Raw genomic sequence first — 22,217 nt, 5'->3', positions numbered from 1 at the left:
AGAGGGAGAAAGACAGAGAGAATTGTAAGCAGGCTCCACACCCAATGCAGAGCCCAATGTGGGGCTTGATTCCATGATCATGAGATCATGACCTGGCTGAAATAAGGAGTCAGGTGCTTAATCAACTGAGCCACCCGTTATTCAGAATTTTAATAAATCTTTTTTATTTTTGCCCTTTATAAAAGTAGCACATACCTAGTATAGAAATTCAAAAAGTATACAAATGTGTGGAATAAAAAGTTATTCTGTCTGCAGTTCCCACCTCAACCCTGTCCTCTTCCTTAAAGGAAATCATTTTTAATCGTTCTGAGAATCTTTTCAGGCATTTTTCAATAAAAATTCAATATCATTATTACATATATATATGTATGTCTACTTTTTCTTTTTATAATATGGGATCATACTGTACTTATGTTTTTAAATTTAACAGTATGTTATGTAAATTGTGCTATACATGTAATGATTATGTATAGATTTAATTCTTTAACAGCTCCATAGGATTTTATAGTATTAATGTATTTTATATCATTTAACCATTCCCCTATTAATAGACATTTAGGTTTCCAGTTTTTCCCTAATATGAGCAACATGTACTGGTATCCTTCCATATTAATGGACCTGTTGCTATAGAATGAGCTTCTAGACATGCAGTTGTTAGATCAAAGAGTATGCACATTTAACTATTTAATAGATAATGCTGAACTGCTCTCCAAAAAGATTATATGAATTCATACTTCCACCAACAGTGTATGAGAGTTCTTGCTTCCTCATACCCTTGCCAACACCGAAATTATGCTTAAATTTTTGTTTAAATTTTTTGGCAATCTGATCAACAACAAAAAACCATATATTATTGAACTTTTTCTTCTATTTTGATTTAAGTTTTATTGTAGGAAGTTTTACCAGTGGTTTCCTTCAACTAGATGCAGTGGGTGCTGGAAAAGTAGTTTCCTGTTAGAATCTGCTGTTCTAAGAACCAGTTGTAGAACCAGTACAAGATGTACTGTACTACAGACAAGCTTAATCTCTCGCTGGGTTCCAAGGACAGTTAGTAGAGATCTTAATATCAAGATATACCTCTAATTCATGATTTCACCATACTCGTTAAGAGATCGAAATGTGGACTATGAATTCATGAAAGTACTAGAAGAAATGTAAGTGACTGTAGAATCTTTGAGAGTAGAAGACCTTTCTAAGTATGTCACCAAAAGTAGAAACTACAGAGGAGACAATGGATAAATGTGACTACACACAAATTAAAATGAAAAATGCCCCCAAATGGTATAAAAGGCAAAAGAATAAGGTTGGGAAAGTGTCAAGTAATGGTTATTTTTAAAAATGTAAAGTACTTGTGGAAACTAATAAGCAAAAGCCCTGTTAGAAAAATGGGCAAAGAAAATAAATAGGAATAGGTAAATACCAAAATGAAGAAATGTATGTTTAAGAAACATGTGAATAAATGCCCAATCTTACTAGTAATCTAAGACATCCAAATTCAAGCGATAATAAAATGCTTCTTTTTGCCTTTAAGTTTTACAGAAATTTAAAGAAAGATAATATCCTGTGTTGGCCAGGGAATAAGAAAATCACTTACCTTGTACACTATAGTAATGTATGCTGGTATAAACCTTTTGGATGATATGTCAGTATTTTTTTAAAAAGCTTTAAAAATAAACATGACTTTTGTTGTACCTGGGTGGCTCAGTGGGTTAAGTGTCCAACTTCGGCTCAGGTCATGATCTCTTGATTTGTGAGTTTAAGCCCTGCATCAGGCTCTGCATTGACCGTGCAGAGCCTGATTGGGATTCAGTCTCACCCCCTCTGTCTGTGTCCCTCCTCAACTCTCTCAAAATAAATAAATAAGCTTAAAAAATTAAAAAATAAATAAACACGACTTTTAATTAAAAGTGTCCATTTCTGAGAATTTTTCGTAAGGAAATAATTAGGCATTCTCTCAAAGATGTATAGCAAGGTGTTTTATTTCAACCTTTTTTAATGATAGGAAAACATTGGAAGCAACTCTAGCGTACAACATTAGGTGATGGGTTAAATGGATTTTGGTATGTGCATATGAACAGTAGGCAGCCAATAAAATTATGAATGTATATTTATTGACATGGAAAGAGGTTAACTTTCTATTGACACGAAAAGATGTATATTGCAAACTGAATGAAGCAATAAAACAACATTCATAGTATGAACCCAGCTTAGTAATTGTATATATATATATATAATTAGAAATAAACTGGGAATATGTACATCAATATGTACATGCTTACAGAGAATATCTTTTCAGTGAACATGTATTTCTTACAGAATTTTTAAAACACTCAGAATATGTGTATGTATAACCTTTGACCTTATAATTCCATTTTTGGGAATGTTTTCTAAGGAAATTGTTAGAAATTCAGACAAATATTTAAGTAAAAATTCTATTTACCATGGAAAAACTTAGATTAAGCAAAAATGGCCAACAATATGGGAATGGTTAGATAAAGTTATGGAATATGATGTATTTATTAAAACCTTTACAATGAATTCTAAGTGACAAGGAAAATGTGTATAATTTAAAAGGTGATAAAGGAGGATACACATATATATGAATATAATCTCAAAGATGTTAAATTATGTACTTATAAAATCTGGAAATAGTTTATTAAAACAGTAGTAGTAGATATTATTCTGTATTTGAGAATATGGATGATAGCTATTTCCTTATATACTTCTCTGTGCTTCCAGTGTGAACTTTTTGACTCTGAAAAAATATTAAAAGATTAGAAAAAAGAGCTGGAGGAAATAGTTGAACAACACTTAGAATGGAAGCTGTCATGGTATATGCAAATTTTAGATTTGTCACATTGATAACATTTTTCAAGTCTTAAAACAAAAAATGTGTAAGATAGCTATTCATATTATTCTTACTATCTGATTTTATAATTCATTTTGGCCTAGTTTCTTTCTTTCTAGTTCAGGAGGGTATAACAATCTGAGTTTCTAAGTTTCAAGGGAGAAAAAGCCTCTCTTTAGCCCTTATAATTCTTTGAATCCTTATTCCAAAAGAATTTCTTAGCCAAGATATGAGAAATAGGAGAAGGAAAGCCTGATGTTGGAGTGTTGCAGAGTATATTCTAGAAATGCCATAGCAATACACAGTCCAACCATGTAACATTTGCTTCTACCTTAGTCATGGTTCCACAATGGGTTTTACATAAAAATTGATCAATGTTGATATTTGAGTGTATGTATGATTGTCTGAGTGGTGGTAGTGGTGGTGATGAGAGGTGGGAATATTTTCTTGTTATAAACTTGTTTTCTCCAGGAAGATATTCATTATCTTTAAATGGTTAAATTCACTTTTATTATCTCTTACAATTTGTCATTCTGAGATGCTAATTACAATTTTTTTTTTCTATAGCTGGAAGCCAACATGTGATGTTTTTCATAAACATGAAGACTATATGCAGGACCAATTTACTGTTTATCAAGAAACTAGTGAAAAAAACAAGTACATATATTAATTTAAGCTTATCAATTCTATAATTTATTAATAGGATATGTGTAGCAAAGACGTTACTTGAAAAATGCAGAAACTTTGTACGTTGAGAGGTTTTTTGTTTTGTTTTTAAAGTAAATCCAGTGCTTTGTACTCTTTCGGTACCATTGGAGGTCTACCTATTCGTTATAAAGCTCTACCGAATCCTTAGGTAGAAACAATTTGTCAGTAGCAATTGTTATAGCAGAGTGCTTCAATTAATGGTCTTTATAACTGAATTGTTATAGGTAAACATCTGGGGGAATAGTTAGCTATAGAATTAGCTTATGAAAAATTTGGAGTATTGACTTTTGAAGGGGATTTTATTTATTTTTATTTTTTTAGAAACTGTTTTCCATCAACCTTATTTCCATTTTGTTTGCCTCTGTAAAAGAGCAGCTTAAGACCACTCAGTGGTTGTCCCTATCCATTCAGTGGCCTGAGCAGTGGGAGCTGCAGATCAGTCTTCAGTGGCAGGCTAAGCACTCCAGTCTTCAGTGGGGAACTGCTGAATAGGCACAGAGGGCACCTGCACACCTTGAAGGGGATTTGATATGAGACTTATCTTTTTCAGAGAGCTAATGTAGTGGGGTATTATATTCTGATGGAGAAACCCCAATATTTGTATGGGTTTATCTTATTATGTATAAAATAACCTGGTCTTGAGTACTAAATGTAATTAGTGAATATAATAAAACAAGTTGAAAGACTTTGAATATATTATATAGCATTATAATTTCACTTAATTTTTTTTCAAAGGTCAATTTTTTTTAAATATAATTTTTTGTCAAGTTAGCTAACATACAGAATATACAGATTGCTCTTGGCTTTGGGAGTAGATTCCCATGATTCATCATTTATATACAATACCCAGTACTCATCCCAAGTGCCTTCCTCAACGCCGGTCACCTATTTTCCCCTTCCCCCTGCCCTCCATCAATCTAATTCTTCATCAAAGACCAAGTTTAAAATATTCAAATTGATGGAATATTTTGGCCTTCACAATTCCACTTCTTCATGTAACCTTCCTTGATTTTTAATCCAGTGCTAGTTATTTATTTATTTATTTACTTATTTTTATTTTTAAAATATAATTTATTGTCAAATTGGCTAACCTACAGTGTGTCACTTAATTTTTATAATGTTTATTTTTGAGACAGAGCATGAGTGGGGGAGGGGCAAAGAGAGGGAACAGAGTATCCAAAGCAGGCTCTGCCCTGACAGCAGTGACCCTGATGCGGGGCTTGAACTCAGGAATCATGAGATCATGACCTAAGCTGAAGTCAGATACTCTGAGCCATCCAGGCACCCTAATTTCACTTAATTAAAAAAATTGAAATATTTTCATAAATATTTTTTTCATAAATATTGAAATATTTCATAAATATTTTCATCATTTTTTATATTTTATGTCCTCTTTTATACTTTATTTTGTTGTTTTTTTTTTTACTTTTCTTCCGGATTTATTGATATATAATTGACATATAACATTGTTTAAGTTTGAGGTATACAAACATGATGGCTTGATACATGTATGTATTTTAAAGTGTCTGCCACAGTAAGGCTAGGTAGGTAGCACATCTGTCACCTCATATAACTACTGGGGTTTTTTGTACTAAGAACATTTAAGATTTACTCTCTTAGCAATTTTTAAGGATATAATACAGTATTGTTATATTTACCATGCTGTGTATTAAATCCCCAGAACTTATTTACCTTACAACTGGAAGTTTGTATCCTTTGGGCAACATCTCCTGGCCCCTGGCAGCCATCATTCTATTCTGTTTCGATGATCTGGCTTTTTTTAGATTTTTCATATAATTAAGATCATATCATATTTGTTTTTCTCTTAATCACTCGGCATAATACTCTCAAGGTACTTCCATGGTGTCATAAATGGCAGCAGTTATTTATTATGACTGAATAAAAAATTCCATTGCATATATATACCACATTTAAAAAAATTTTTTAAAGGGTTGGGATTTTTAATTTTTATTTTTAAACTCTCTGCTCAACATGGGGCTCCAGGCCTGAATTTCTTCCATTGAATGTATATATAAATATATATATATATATATATACACACATACAAGTGCACGCACGTCCACACACACACACACATACACACACACATACATACATACATATATATTACTTCTGTATCCATTCATCTGTAGATGGACACTTGGGTTGCTTGCATATCTGGTTATTGTAAATAATTCAGCTATAAACATAGGGGTTCATATATAATTTTGAATTAGTATTTTTGTTTTTTGTAGTGGAATTACTGGATCATATGGTATTTCTGTTTTCTGTTACCAAGTGTGTGGACTGGTATGACTCCCACTAGGTCCCTGGGAGGCCTCCTGGCTAGTCACTGGATAGATCTGTGGGTAGTCATGACTGGCCCTAAACTTTAGTGGCCAGAAGGGACTGGAACTGAGCCTTAGTGAGGTTTCAGGTTCCACAATCAAGGTTGAGGTCTGTAGTCCTGGCTATGAAGGGACAGAAGGGCTGTCTTCCACCAGGTCCCTGGGTGAGCTGGACCACTCCCTGACTGTAGCAGGAGGGGCTGGAGCCAAGTATAGGGCCCTTTTAGCATTTCTAGGGATACATATAGGAGTACCTATTTGGGGGGCTCCAGGGCTAGCAGGTCTGCTGGTGGCCTTTGGCTGTGAGAGACCTAGAACTAAGTATATGGCTCTTGAGGATCTCCTTGGGTGCAGACAGGAGTGTCTCCCACTGGGAACTAGACCCTTAGTACTGCTGATAAACTGTACCTGTGAGGGGGTTGGAACCAAGCATAAGGCCCATCAAGTATCAGGATCTTTAGGGGCACAGACAGGAGTGTTTCCTGCTGGATCCCTGTGCCAGCAGAACTCTTTGATGACTGTGGCTGGGATGGGCTCGAGCCCAGTTAATGGGGCCCTTCCAGAATCTATATCTGAATGAGTGTGGCAGGCTTGCCTCCAGGGGCTCCCAGACTGCGACCATAGGGACTAGAGCTGGTTCATGGGCCACTGCAGGGTCCACAGCTGGGACCAGGGGATGTATGCTTATTTCCTGACACAGAGGTGGGCATGACTCCTTCTGAGTCCTTTGGTGTATAGTGCTGGTAACAGACCCAAGGCCAGATGGGCTGTAGCTGAGATCTCAGGGGTACAGAACTATTTCTGGGTCTGTGGTCAGGACCAGAGTGAGTTAACCACCAGGATGTGAGCCTGCCTTCTCAAAATAGCTCTTCTTAGTCTTGGACTACACCAGGGTTTCACAGTCTCCTACCTGGATCACAAAGCTCTCACAAATGCACTTTTGTCCATGGATATATGGTAATTACTATTTTTGAGGAGGCAATACACATGAGGGATGTTTTATTCTGTCCTCTTGCTGGCATCACTCCAATTTTTATATTTTAATTAAAAACATACTCAATATAAACTGAAATACCCTTTATATTCAAAGATGGGTCTTAAGATAACAACTAAAGTAATAGATTTGGACTTTGTTGGCATTTGAAATCATGGAAATAGGTAAGATTGCCCATGGAAATGAATAGAGCAAAAAGGAAAGAAAGCTAGAGTATACAGTCATCCAAGGAATAGGTAAAGGGTTAAATTAGTGAAAGAGACTGTTACTTTGTCATTTTTAGACCCTGCTTCAATCTAAAATGGATTTGAGATAATTTGTATAATGCCATAGTGTTAAAAGAAAACTAAATATAAAAATTAAGGCTATAGGAATATAAGGATAATGTAAGAAGATGAAGCATTTGATTAGAATAGAAATTCATATTACATGGCCTTGTACGTTTGTTAAATATAGATACAGATTAGGTTCTGGAATTCCTAGTAGTCAGGCATTGTGGAAATGTGATCATTTTGGGATTCAGAGTATTCATTTAAAAACCAGTTCAATTGTTAAGGATAAGCAGAAGTTTTTCCTGGTAATGAGATTTGAAATTTCTCGCCTGAGTTCTCATTAAAGGATAATTATACAGTGTGGTAGTATCTTCAGTGACCTCCCCAAAATAAACAAAATATATATTACTTCTTAGAACATCTCTCAATGCAAGTCACGGCTATAAAACATTATTAAAAATGCTTCTTTGAGAGGCTAGAACAAAGCAGTTCAAAAGTGTACCTAGCTGATAGTGTTTGTTGTGGATGACTTCTCTTAGGTAGCCAGAGTAGTCACTTTAATAGTGGAAATGAGTATTTCTTTCTTAAACCAACCACATAGGTTGATTGAATTGATGACTCAATACCAGATGCTTATAAAAGGAAATGACTCCATTTGTTGGTATCATGGATGCTGAAGGAAATAGAGGAACCAGCTTCTTGTTTCTCCTAATCTTCCATTCTAGACATTCATTAAGACTAGTATTGTCAGCAGATGAGATAGTCAGGGCTCTTCTTGAATCATGATTTTGCTATGCTGGTCTCTGCTAAAGTCCCTGTATGGAGTATATAAGAACAGTGGGCATGAATATACAACATGAATAGGGTACATGTGGAATGCTAATTTCATCTGAAACTGGCCACTCCAAGTCAGTTTTCTATAGGTATTTCCCTCTTCCCTGGGCCATTTTCCCAAGAAGTGTGGGATTAGGGGTGCCTAGGTGGCTCAGCCTAGGTGACCTTCAGCTCAGGTCATGATCTTGCAGTTTGTGAGTTCGAGCCCCGCATTGGGCTCTGTGCTGACAGCTCAGAGCCTGGAGCCTGCTTCGGATTCTGTGTCTCCCTCTCTCTCTGCCCCTTCTCCACTCGCACTTTATCTCTGTCTCTCAAAAACAAATTTTTTTAAAAAGAAGTGAGGGATTAATTAGCAAATAGGCATTTAGAGGAATAGGAGTTTTGGGGCTCAACTGCTTTATCTTGCTAAAGGGGACAGAGTTTAGTATAGATATAGATATAGATTTTTTTTTAAATTTAATTTATTTTGATAGAGAACAAGTGGGGGAGGGGTAGAAAGAGAGGGGGACAGAGGATCTGAAGTGGGCTCCGTGCTGACAGCAGAGAGCCTGACATGGTGCTCAAACTCACAAACTGTGAGATCATGACCTGAGCCAAAGTCAGATGCTTAACTGACTGAGCTACTCAGGTGCCCCCAGAGTTTATTTAGTATATTAAAAAATTAAAACATGAGGAGATTCAGATCTGCTGATCAGTACAATGCTGTTATCCTTACTTTTTTTTCTCAGTATACAAGCATTTATGAATACTGTTCTTTTCTCATCTGTTAAGATGCGATAATCATAGTATCTTTAAATAAATTTCCCCCATATAGAATGTTTTGATTTAGAAAATTTACAAAATTTTGAGGAACATAAGGACTATATATTTTTAGAAATTTTTCAATGCATGTTCTTTCTTGAAACTTAAGAATTGGGTAGAAAGAATCTAAAGAATATATTTCCTATGATAAACCTGGATTGAACATTTTCATTGTTGTAGATTAGGATTAGCAAACTTTTTTTTTATAAAGAGCCAGATAGTAAATATTTTAGGCTTTGTGGGTTATACTAAGTCTCTGTTGATACTCAACCTTACTGTTGTGATGCAAGAACAACTTTAGACAATACAAAATGAATGACTGTGTTCTAATAAAACTTTATTTATGGACATTACAGCTTGAATTTCATATAATTTTAATGTGTCATGAAATACTATTATTTTGTTTTTCAGTAATTTTAAAATTCAGAAATTATTCTTAGCTCACAGGCCATACAAAAACAAGTGACAGGTTAGATTTGGCCCGTAGGTCATAGTAACTGACCCCTATTGTAGATCAAGCAAAAGTCAAATGAGAAGGAAGAGTTAATATCCTTTTGCAAGAATTAACTGTCCCACTTAAGACTTGTGTCTACATAGATGACCGATCCACCTCTACCTGATTTAGACTGGAGGAGCTCCTCCAAACAGTGCTGAAATTTCCTTCATAAAACAGATATGGAGTATATAAGAATGATTGTGAACCTAGAGTTCTAACACATAAAACATGACTTCCTTTATAATGTTAGCTTAGAGAGTTGAGGATTTAGAACACATAGTTTTAGAGGTAGATGGACTGGGGACAATAAAAACTGAAAACTCAGAGAGGATAGAGATCAGGAAGTCATCAGAAGAACCAGGTTCTCATTGTAGTTTCGATTTGCATTTTTCTGATGATAAGTGTTGTTGAGCACTTTTTCCTGTGTCTGTTGGCCATCTGTTTATCTTCTTTGGAAAAGTGTTTATTCATGTCTTCTGCCAATTTTTAATTGGATCATTCATTTTGGGGTGTTGAGTTTTATAAGTTCTTTATATATTTTAGATACTAACTCTTTATCAGATATGTCATTTGTAAATATCTTCTGCCATTCCATAAATTGCCTTTTAGTTTTATTGATTGTTTCCTTCACTGAAGAAGGTTTTAATTTTGATGAAGTCTTGGGGCATCTGAGTGGCTCAGTCATGATCTCACAGTTCGTGGGTTTGAGCCCCATGTCGGGCTCTGTGCTGACAGCTCAGAGCCTGGAGCCTGTTTCAGATTCTGTGTTTCCCTCTCTCTCTGCCCCTCCCCTGTTCATGCTCTGTCTCTGTCTCAAGAATAAATAAATGTTAAAAAAATTGTTTAATTTTGATGAAGTCTCAAATATCTTTTGATGAAATCCCAAATACCAACAACACAAGAAACAACAGGTATTGGCAAGGATGTGGAGAAAGGGAAACGCTCCTGCACTGGTTGGTGGAAATGCAAACCGGTGCAGCTACTCTGGAAAACGGTATGGAGGTTCCTCATAAAGTTAAAAATAGAACTGTCTTATGAGCCAGCAGTTGTACTACTAGGTATTTACCAAGAGAATACAAAACACTAATTTGAAGGGATACATGCACCCCAATGTTTATAGCAAACATTACCTATAATAGCCAAATTATGGAAATAGCCCAAGTGTTCACTGACTGATGAATGGATAAAGATGTGGTATACACACACACACACACACACACAGTGGAACATTAGGCATAAAAATGAATGAAATCTTGCCATTTGCAATGACATGGATGAAACTAGAGAGTATCATGCTAAGCAAAGTAAGTCAGAGAAAAGCAAATGCCATATGATTTCACTCCTATGTGGTATTTAAGAAACAAAACAAATGACCATAGGGAGAAAAAAGAGGCAAATAAGAAACAGACTGTAGAGAACAAACTAATGTTTACCAGAGGAGAGGTGGGTGGGGGATGGGTTAAATAGGTGATGGAGATTAAGGAGTGCACTTGTGATGAGCACCAGGTGTTGTATCTAAGTGTTGAATCACTAAATTGTACACCTGAAACTAATATTAGACTGTATGTTAACTAACTAGAATTTAAATAAAAACTAAAAAAAACCAAAAAAACCAGGTTCTGCACTGTCTTAGGATGAGAAAAAAAGGAGATCACTGAGTTGGACAGTTAGATCATTGGTGACCTTGTGAAGGGTAGTTTCTTTGGAATGGTGAGAGTAAAAGTTAAATGGAAGAGGATTAAGGAATGAATAACTCAGGTAGTGAGAAAGTAAAGAGTTGAAAAGTGTAATGGAGTTAAGGAAAGTTTGAAGGGCAGACAATATTGAGGGAAACGGATAAGTAGGTATTTGACTTGCCATTTATACTTAGTTTAGTAGACTTTAACAAGTGATACTTAGAAAGTTTTTAGATATACTGTTTTTATATTGACATCATTTTTTTAAAATTTTAACAGAAAAATGTATCATGATTATGTATGTCAGTATAAAGATGTTTTGAAGCAATATCAACTAAAATACTCAGAAACACCTCTTTCACATGTATATTATGAGAAGAAAAAAGAACATGAAGAAATTCAAAATAGAGTGTTGGCATGTACTGAACAACTAAAAATGAATGAAGCTATCTTTATGGAACTTCTAGGTATTAACATTTTTTATATATTGTTTAATAATTGTATCTTTGTAATGAACAATGAATTAGACTAAAATATGATTTTGTTTTTCAGTACCTGCTCCTTTTCCATCACTTACTAAATGGACATTACATATGTATCCACAAAAGTACTTCTACCTAGAATTTTTGTTAGATAAGTGTTTTTTTCTGTATTTTGTCATTGTGATTCCTTGGTAAGTATCACATGGATTTGGAGTTTTTTGCTTGTTTAATTAAAAAAATAGAGAAGTTACTTTACAGGTCAGCTGGGGTTAGTTTTCATATTTATATACATGTGATCAGAAGCAAGCAGTTTTAATGAGAATAAAGTGATGACTGCTTTAAGTGGTGTATCTTAGCAACCAAACCAATGAAGAAGTCTTCTTGCTCTGTCTTACCAAAGAAAGAATTCCAATTAAATCAATTGGTTATTACTTGTTAGAATGGAAGGTGGTAATCACAATTATTTACTCATCTATAGAAATTCATTGGGGACTACCTTGTGCCAGGCAATCCTCAAGAAGATACAGAGCTTTCTTGCAGGGAGCTCACAGTTTAGTAAGGGAGACAGACATGTAAACAAATAATTCTAATACAGTGGCATTGTATTAGATGATTAAGTAATTCTTAATTGGTCTAAGTCTCATCTGTTTGTCAAGGTGATCTTCCCTGATGATGAACTTAGAACTTTAATCCTCTTCCAACCTCTGCAATCCTTCATATGCTTTCCTATTAGATTATAACTCCACTGTTTGTACTAAGTCTTCTTTATCCCTGCATTCTACCTTGCTTCATCCTAAATCATCTTTTAACTCCTTTGCTGCTTGCTGTCTTCATGTTTAGGTTTTAGCTTATGAACAACTGTAAACAACATAGTTGTTCATTTGCTGCCTGTGTTGTAACTTCTCAATGGGAAGAGGCAGAGGTTCATTGATGCATGAGGTATAGCGGGGATTAGGGGGTTGGATGTAGGAAGGGATGAGTTACAAGATTATATGAGAAACAAGAACAGGTGATGAAGGTAGGGAGAATTGAAGATTAGGATTTAAATGTCTATATTTAAAATTTAATTGATACTTTTTATAACAATATAGCATAAATAATATTCATGTGAAATTTTATGCTCCAGCATATAAATTATATATTTTAGGGCAGAGTAGGAGATATTCCATCTTAAATAGATTTTCTCTGGAGTTCTTGTTCACTATCACTATTTTATTTTTAAATTACCCTAAATGGATTATAGAGTAATTTAGGAAGTTGTAGTGATTAATAACTGTGCAGGATGTCTGTTAACAGCTGAGAAATTCTCTACTTGAAATTGGTGTAACTTCAGTTCAAGCAGAAAGTCCAGATGGAAGATCTTGCTGTTTTCTGAGTCCTGCAGGCTGCACTGATGAACCTTACAGAACAAGAAAAGGGAAATTGGGTAGATTTTTAAATATTGATTTTGGAACAAATAAATAATGGAAACACAAGAAGTTAAATTTGGACCTGAATTGATTACGTATTTTTAGTTATACCAAGTAACTTGATGAACTTAGGTAAAAAAACAAAAGCAAAAAAACCCCATGTGAAATATTTAAGTGAAAAAAATTCTAACATATTTTAGGTGAAATGTTTTTAAGTTCATTATATAATATAGGTAAGCAACAAGTTATCTTTGTCAGTTTGCCAAATGTTCATGTTAGCATTACCTGTTTTCAGGCACTGTTATTAATATTGCTTATTGTTTATATGGAACATTTTATAAATAATGTGACATAATGTTAACTATTTCTGATATGGTACATATGTTATAAATGTCAATTTTACTTGCATAACATCATTCCTTAATATAAAAGGGTTAATGTGAGATGTAAAACACAAAATATTCTTAAACATGCCAGAAGTTTTTCCAAAAGTTCATCTGAATTGAAGAAAGAAGTAGATGAAGTGGAAATAGAAATTAATTATTTAAACCAGGTATATATTTTGTAATATATTTCTAATATATTTAAGGTATATGTATAACGTTATATTTAGTCTTAGAAGAGCTATTTCCAAAAAGCCTAAATATGGAGAATGGCTTATGATAATTTATTTGCCTCAGATTATCTTTGGATCCAAAAATATGTTTTAGGTAGTAAATATATTTAATTTTAAGTTTTAGGGAATGGTTTAATTTTCTTTGGCAGCTGAAAAAAGATGAGTAAAGAGCAAGATGTAGCTTAATAACAGGAATTTAAAGGCACTCACTACAACAGTGTTGTCAGCAAAGAAAACAAGACAATAAATGGTTTTAAAAACTTAGTCTTGAAAATGTATGACTATAATCTTTATAGAGCTAGGCTAGAACTAGTTTAGACTTAAAGATTGATGGTGCATAATTTCTTGAATACATTTTTAATGTCATCTATTGAAATGGCTTTCATCGACTGAGAACCCATCAAAGTTACTTCCAGATTCTGAGAAAAAAATAGAATAGCTAATTTTCTGAATTTTTTGAAAATTGTGTTAAAGAAGATACATTTACCATTCATAGGTATTAGGTTCCAAATAACAGTAAAGTCATTTTGGTAGTAAGAACAAAGTAGATGCTACTTCCTTTAAAATATATGATAACTAGGTCTATTTACGGGGAATTGATGTCTGCTTTGCTTCTGACCATAGTCTTTAAAAAAGTAGATGGAAGTTCATTGAATCTAGGTTGGCTAATGAAATTGTAAGGAAAAATTAAAGGAGTATGATTTATTGTTAATTTTGACCTGGTTTTAGCAACTTTTACTAAAAGATAGCTAATACTACAAAAACATAAATCCTGTAATTATATAGAAAAAATCATATTTATTAGTTAAGATAAAGCATGTGTTCCTTGGTACTTACTTTGTTCTGCTTTGTCATTTTTCTTTTTAGCAGATTGCAAGACTTCATGAAACTAAGAATTTTGCAGAAACTCTGGAAGAAAAAAATAAAAATAAGGAAAAGAGAAAGGAATTGAAAGAAAGGTATAGGTAAACCTTAAAATGGGATTTTATGTGAATGGTTATTCTGCATCTAAACATTTGATTCCATATTCTATCCCAAGCCACTAATATTCACATAGTATCTATATACATTTTTGTGCAGGCTATTTTCTGCTTATTTATTATGAAAAATATTAATTTATACCCTTAAATATTTTAGACTAACATTAAAATATGCTTGTTATTTAGTAAGGCCAAGGATAATGTATAGAGAGAAATAAGGTAGCAGCAGCACATTTGCTGTTTTATAAGCTACCTTTCATCCAGTTTTCCATGATGGGTCACCAGTAGGAGTAAAACAAAGGAATAATAGTGGGAGCAGCATTATATTTAACTTTTTAAAAAATGTTTATTTATTTACAGGGGCGTCTGGGTGGCTCATTCAGTTAAGTGTCTGACTTTAGCTCAGGTTATGATCTCCCAGTTCGTGTGAGTTCGAGCGCCATGTGGGGCTCTGTGCTGACAACGCAGAGCCTAGAGCCTGCTTTGGATTCTGGGTCTCTGCCTCTCTCTGCTTTGTGTGCTCTCTCTCTCTCATTCCCTCCCTCTCCCCCCCCCCCCCCAAATAACAACCATTTAAAACTTTTTATTTATTAACCATAAAAAATGGTTATTTATTTATTATTTTGAGAGAGAACGAGTGAGCATGCGCGAGCCAGTGGGGGAGGGGCGGCGAGAGGACAGAGAGAATCCCAAGCAGGCTGTGTGTTATCAGTGCAGAGCCTAACATGGAACTCTGTCCCTAGAACCATGAGATCATGACCAAGAGCTGGATGCCCAACCAACTGAGCCACCCAGGCACCCCAGTATTTACCTTTTTTTCACTCTGTCACCAGCTTGACTGTTCTTTTGCCACAGAGAGTGAAGATGAATCAAAATGCTACTGAATCTGTGGCATCATATGTTTCCTTGCTTTTCATCCTTATGGTGATAAAGCAGACATCAGTGATGGAGGCATTAAAAAAAAAAAAAGTTAGATTTTACCTGTTACTGTGTGACAGAAAAATAGATGTATTACTGTTGCTGTGTCTGATAAAATTTCTACCTTTTCTCTTTTTGCCCGAATGCTTTTTTATTCTTTTTAAATTCATCTCCTTAGTAGGCTCCATTACTCTTGTCCTGATGTTTCAACACATTTCCTCTCCAAAGTTAATTTCTCTGATCCCACTTCCTTGGATCTATTAATTTTCTTGATTCCCCCCTCCCACTTCTTACAAACATAATAATGTTGTCTTTAATTCTCCAAAGAAATTGAGTAGGAAATAAGTACATGTACAGAATTTCACTTCATTGACTTTTTAGTACTGTAAAAATCTTCTATATTGAGAGGAATTTATGTAACTGTTTAGTCATTTTTACTCAATATCTATTTCATAGTTATTATAAATAACATCATTTAAATTATTTAACTAAAACTAATTAAAATTATTTCTTTAGGAAAAATTCAGTGAGTAAAAAACTTAAGTAAAATTTTAAGTAAAAAACTAAAAAGACCCATTTATGATTTGTGTTATTGCTTTAGTGGTTTCTGGATTCATGTAGCTGAATTGTTTCTGAATAATTATTTTTAAAGTTTGAAGTACTCAAATCTGTAGCATGTTATTTGTGGATAAAGTTTTGTTTAGAAATTTTTTAACATGTTTAGAAATTCTCCTAAAATTATTATATTTTATTTTTTTAATATGAAATTTATTGTCAAATTGGTTTCCATACAACACGCAGTGCTCATCCCAAAAGGTGTCCTCCTCAATGCCCTTCACCCACTTTCCCTTCCCTCCCACCCCCCATCAACCCTCAGTTTATTCTCAGTTTTCAAGAGTCTCTTATGGTTTGGCTCTCTCCCTCTAACTTTTTTTTTTCCTTCTCCTCCCCCATGGTCTTCTGTTAAGTTTCTCATGATCCACATAAGAGTGAAAACATATGGTATCTGTCTTTGTCTGTATGACTTATTTCACTTAGCATAACACTCTCCAGTTCCATTCACGTTGCTACAAAAGGCCATATTTCATTCTTTCTCATTGCCAAGTAGTATTCCATTGTGTATATAAACTACAATTTCTTTATCCATTCATCAGTTGATGGACATTTAGGCTCTTTCCATAATTTGGCTATTGTTGAAAGTGCTGCTATAAACATTGGGGTACAAGTGCCCCTATGCATCAGCACTCCTGTATCCCTTGAGTAAATTGATAATGTTTTAAAATGAGAGTGTGGTATACTGGGAAGAGCACTGGACTTAATCTGGAAAAGTGTGTTTTAGCTGTGACACCAGTAAATAATTTTATTGGGCAGATATTTTAAATTTTCTGAAACTCAGTTTTACTATCTGCAAAATGAATTTATTTAGTATATAAGTCTCTTCTAGATTTAAAATATGTTAATTTTTTACTTACTAAATATTTAATGTAATTTACCCTTCAGAATTTTTGAAAAAGATGAACAACATGTACTTATATTGAATAAACCCCCTCAAAACAGTCGATTATTTCTTCCATATGAATCTGAGAAAGTCAGACCAATGAAAATGCATTCTTCAGAGGCAAGAGTTGTAGGTACAGTATCTGTTAATTATTTAAAAACTTAGTTTTCTTTGTAAACACATAGAAGAAAAGGCAGAAGCAAATTTTGTTATCATTTGGTGTAAGCAAGAACAAACAATACTAGAGACCAATAGACTCAGAAAGTATCACTTTGATTCTTTCTGAGAGTGAACAATATGCCTTCTATCCCTAACTTTTTTCTCTTTGAGAGAGAAATCATCCGCATAATATTAAAACAAGTGTTCTGGTTGGGTCACACAGCTGCCAGAGGAGGATGAATAATAATTTTTCATTTGAGGAGTTGTGTTATTAGTGTATGTAATTAAAGTGGGTAGACGACTTGTATTAATGATATTTGTGACCTAGTCACTGAGATATTTGAATCGTGTTTCATTCAGTGGATCTGCAGATTAGATTAACTACATTGTATTAGATTAACTGTACTAGCTGTTCTTTTTCCCTCAGTCTTATTTGGTTCCTCATTATAAAGACGTAGTTTTGTAAGCTGGTTTTCATTTTACACTCATGCTTGTTATGATAGTTTATATAGTGAGGAATTAAAAGGTTTGCAGGAATTCCACACACTTCTATAATTTAAATTAAATCTTCATGTAACTTGATTTTTTTAATTATAAGTTTATGTTGAATTTTGGGCATAATATTTGATTCTATCTCTGAAATTCATTTGAAGTTGTACAATTTAATAACCTAGATAAAAAAGAAGAAAGTTCTGTGAAACAGTCAAAGCTTGCCAATATTGACTTTAGGCAGAAAGGAAACAACATGCAGGTAGGTATTTCCTTTTTAATAGTATAAATTAAATATTTGCTTGCATTAAATGAGATAATGAATGTATTGCATTTAGAACATGGGTGTGTGTGTGTGTGTGTGTGTGTGTTATAAATATATTAAATCAGCCATTACTACAACCTCAGTGTCTAAAAATCTTAAAAGAATTTCAATATGGCAGCCTGAACATATACTGTAGCCTTCTCACTTACTCTTAAAAAATAGAAAAGATATTTAAAAATGCCAAGCCCTGTACCTAGTCAAACCCAGATATTTCTGAAGGAGGAAAACAGGATTAGATTGAAGGGGGAAATTGTGACCCAGGACTTGCATAGAACACTATTATAGAAGGTATAGGTCTGGGGACAATGAATAGGGTAATTGGTTGGGTTACTTCAGTGGGAGTTAATTAGTTAACACCTGTTCAACTCATATCTACTCTGCCTTTGGCTAGGCATCAGCAATGGATCACTGTCTGTAGGTGGAAGCAGTAAGTATAGGAGCTTTGATTAGAGAGATAAATGGTAACTCTAGGGAGTTCTTCTTTTCTTAAGTTTATTTGTTTATTTTGAGAGAGAGCACATGTAGAGGAGGGGTGGAGAGAGAGAGGGAGAGAGAGAATCCCAAGCAGGCTCTGAGCCATCAACACGGAGCCCAACACAGATTTGAATTCAGAAACCATGAGATCATGACCTGAGACAAAGTCAGGAGTCAGATACTTAACCAACTTAGTCACCCAGTCGCCCTTCTAGGGGGTTCCTGATGCTTAAGAAAAATAAGGAGCATACCACCCAGAAAGCTAGCTTCTGGTGTGGCACATCTCTGTCTTCCCCCATTCTTCCTGAAAATAGTCCAGGGGGGAATTCTCAATGGAAAATATAATTGCCTTTCATTAATTTGTAATTAATACATACAGATAGAGGGGTAGTGGTAACCAAATTAATTAGTGAAACTTATCGTAAATATGTATTAATTACAAAAATGTTTAAATCTGGTACTAAAATTTCAGATGAGATCAATATGGGATGAAGGTAGGAAGATAAATAAGGGAAACAAAAGTTTACCCAAGTTCTTTTCTTGGGGGTGGGGGGATGGAAGTAGAGAGAAGATACAAATACTGATTCACTTATATATTGTTGGGAAAATGCGAATTTATGCGTGTATGTTAAACATGTAAGAGTAACCAAAATAAGAGAAATGACGTGCACTAGTTTTAAAACAGTAGAAGAAAAATGATGGAACAACTTAATAAGTCCAACAAAAGGCAGGGATGGAAGAGTAGATAAAATAACTAGAATACATTATAAATAGAAAATAAGATGCCATAAATAGTTCTGAACAAATCAGTATTCAGAAATGTGACAGAGATGCTTCTATGGGATATATAAACAAAATACAGACATATACTTTTATTTTTTTCCAAGTTTTATTTAAATTCCAGATAGTTAACATTGTAATATTAGTTTCAGGTGTAGGATTTAGTGATTCATCACTCCCATACAACACCCAGTGCTTATCAGACAAATGCACTCCTTAATCCCCATCATCCATCTAGCCCATACCCTGCCCACCTCCCTTCCAGCAACCCTCAGTTAGTTCTCTGTAGTTAAGAGTCTGTTTTATGGTTTGTTTGCCTCTCTCCTGCCCCTATGTTCATCTGTTTTCTTAAATTCCACCTAGGAGTGAAATCGTATGGGATTTGTCTTTCTCTGGCTGATTTATTTTGTTTAGAATAATACTCACTAGCTCCATCCACATCATTGCAAATGGCAAGATTTCAATCTTTTTGATGGCTGAGTAATATTCCATTATATATATGTATATAATACACACACATATATACACATATATACATATATATATAATACACACATATGTATATAATATACATATACATATATATCACATTTTCTTTATACATTCATCAGTCGATGGACTTTTGGGCTCTTTCCATAATTTGGCTATTGTTGATAATGCTGCTCTAACATTAGGGTGCATGTATCCCTTTGAATTGGTATTTTTATATCCTTTGGGTAAATACCCAGTAGTGCAGTTGTTGGATTGTAGGCTGGTTCTATTTTTAACTTGTTAAGGAAACTCCATACTGTTTTCTAGAGTGGTACAGCCATATACATACTTTTAAAATAGAAGAGCTGAAAAAACTTGACAAATGAAGGGTAAAGGTAGAACAATGGGACAAAAACATTGTTATTACAATGCCATATAAAATAGGGAAACAAACCACAAAAGACTCTTAATGATAGAAAACAAACTAAAGGTTGATGGAGGGAGGTGGGTGAGGGATGGGCTAGATGGGTGATGGATGTTAAAGAGGGCACTTGTGATGAGCACTGGGTGTTGTATGTAAGTGGTGAATCACTGAATTCTACTCCTGAAGCCAGTATTGGAGTGTATGTTAACTAAAATTTAAAAATTAAAAAACAGAGTTCAAGACAAAAAGCATTAATAGGGAAAAATATATTTCACGTTTTTAAAAAGAATAACTCACCAAGTCATAAGAATCACGATAAACCAAATTATACATTTTCAAAATAAATAAAATAAAAATTAATGGAATTCCAAGAAAGTATTTAATTCATAATTTTAAAAAGGATAGCTTTCTCAAAAAAAGTAGTATCTTGAGTTTAGGGTTAAGTTTTGTTACACATTTAACAATACAAAACCAATGAAATGAAATAACAGCATCTTAAACAAGATAAACATTTTTCTCTTACCTGCAGTGAAATTCTAAAGTAGGTGACTCAGGTTCACTAATCAGGGATGATAGGACCATTTCTACAGTGTCATTTCTCAGGCTCCCTTTATACTTTCTTTTCCTGATATTTGCAGTATTCACCAAAATTAACTGTTTACTAGAACCAAAAGAATACCTCAATCAATTCTAAAAAGTTGTTCTCTTCACTTACCACTACCTATAAAAAATATAAGTTAAACAAAAATATAGCCCTCCTCTCAAAAAAAAGTACTTAGCAGAGGGAAAGGAAATTTACACTTTCAAATTATTTGGGGGTTATAGAAGAAATAAAAAGAAAACTTAAAAACTATTTAAAAGAATACTATAAACCAAAACCTGTGGAATATAGCCAAATTGCTTCTCAGAGAGAAATTTATATTTGAAAACAAATATAGAAAATAAAGATTAAAAGTAGCTGAACTTTAAGTAGGAAAAGTTTAATTCCAAGCATGAAAAGTTCAACTCAAAATAGGAAAATAATTAATGCAAAGAAAGTAGGAATTAATAAAGAGAAAAACAGAAATTAATGAAATTAAAAGGTTGGGTTAATCAGTATAGCCAAAAATTAATAACTTTTAAATATCAATAAAATAAATTTTATTATACTTAATAAAATAGAGAGGGAACAGTACATATCATTGAATATATGGAAGAAATCTTTTCAAAGTCTTAATAGAATACTATGTAAGACTTTATATCAGTAAATTTGAAAATGTAGGTGAGGGGGACAATTTTATAGGACAATATAAGTTATTAAATAGCCTGAAAAAGAAAAACATGAATAGATCAATTAACTAGAAATGGAAATGTAGGTGAAACTGAAATGTAAGCAGTTCTCTGTTTTCTTCTTTTCTTCTTTATGTGCCTCCCTTCTCCCTCTGCTACACACACCTTTCAAAACACGTGGGAATGAGTTTTTCAGGTAAATTTTACCAAACCTTTAGGAATAAATTGAGTTTCTAAACCATGACACTATAGACATTTTGGGCCAGATAATTCTTTGTTGTCGGGTCACCTTGTGATCTAGAGGCCAATAGCACCTCATCCCTAAGAAAAGACAGTGAAGAATATCTTCAGGGGCGCCTCCGTGGCTTGGTTGGTTAAGCTTCTGACTCTTGATCTCTGCTCAGGTCGTGACCTCACGGTTCATGAGATTGAGCCCCACATGGGACTCTGCATGGATGGTGCAGAGCCTGCTTGGGATTCTCTCTCCCTCTCTCTTTCTGCCCCTCCCCTGCTCTCGCTCTCTCAAAATAAATAAATAAACTTAAAATACCTCCAGACATTGTTAGATATTCCCTGAGAGGCAAAATTGCCGGTTGAGGGCAATCTTTTTATTTAAGCAATTCCAGAGCATAGAAGTTGGAAGCTATGCAACAAATTATACATAGTTAATTTATTAGGGAGCAAGGACAGAGATAGTGAATGAAAAAAATTTGTACATTAGTCTCAAGAATGAACATACATGTAGAAACCCAAATAAATGATCAGCAAACCTAATTTGGCAGTGTAACATTAAAAGAATAATATATTATGACTAAAACATGGTTTTCCCAAGGAATGCAATAATAGCATTGGAAAAGTCTATCAATATGATTCACTACATTAACATATTAATAAATGAGTTCAAATAAAGATTTAAAATATAAGATCTTTTTAAACAACATAAGGG

The 22,217-nt window shown here is 34.0% G+C and overlaps 1 protein-coding gene across 12 annotated transcripts in view; it reads left to right on the top strand.

Moving 5' to 3' along the window:
- CB3H14orf39 (chromosome B3 C14orf39 homolog) overlaps nucleotides 1–22,217 on the top strand; it is a 51,956-nt gene that overhangs the window by 4,750 nt on the left and 24,989 nt on the right. For 8 of the 12 annotated variants that reach the window (XM_042943421.1, XM_042943422.1, XM_042943417.1 and 5 more), the window contains 7 exons: nucleotides 3,416–3,505; nucleotides 11,257–11,444; nucleotides 11,530–11,572; nucleotides 13,301–13,421; nucleotides 14,352–14,449; nucleotides 16,883–17,013; nucleotides 17,714–17,790. In XM_042943421.1, the coding sequence (XP_042799355.1) occupies nucleotides 3,416–3,505; nucleotides 11,257–11,444; nucleotides 11,530–11,572; nucleotides 13,301–13,421; nucleotides 14,352–14,449; nucleotides 16,883–17,013; nucleotides 17,714–17,790 (748 nt within the window). The remainder of the gene's footprint in view (nucleotides 1–3,415; nucleotides 3,506–11,256; nucleotides 11,445–11,529; nucleotides 11,573–13,300; nucleotides 13,422–14,351; nucleotides 14,450–16,882; nucleotides 17,014–17,713; nucleotides 17,791–22,217) is intronic. The other 4 variants (XM_042943423.1, XM_042943412.1, XM_042943413.1 and 1 more) reach the window with 3 other exon arrangements.

Source organism: Panthera leo, chromosome B3, assembly GCF_018350215.1.
Source record: "Panthera leo isolate Ple1 chromosome B3, P.leo_Ple1_pat1.1, whole genome shotgun sequence".
Taxonomy (NCBI): Eukaryota; Metazoa; Chordata; class Mammalia; order Carnivora; family Felidae; genus Panthera; species Panthera leo.
This window is presented reverse-complemented; position numbering and strand designations above follow the sequence as displayed.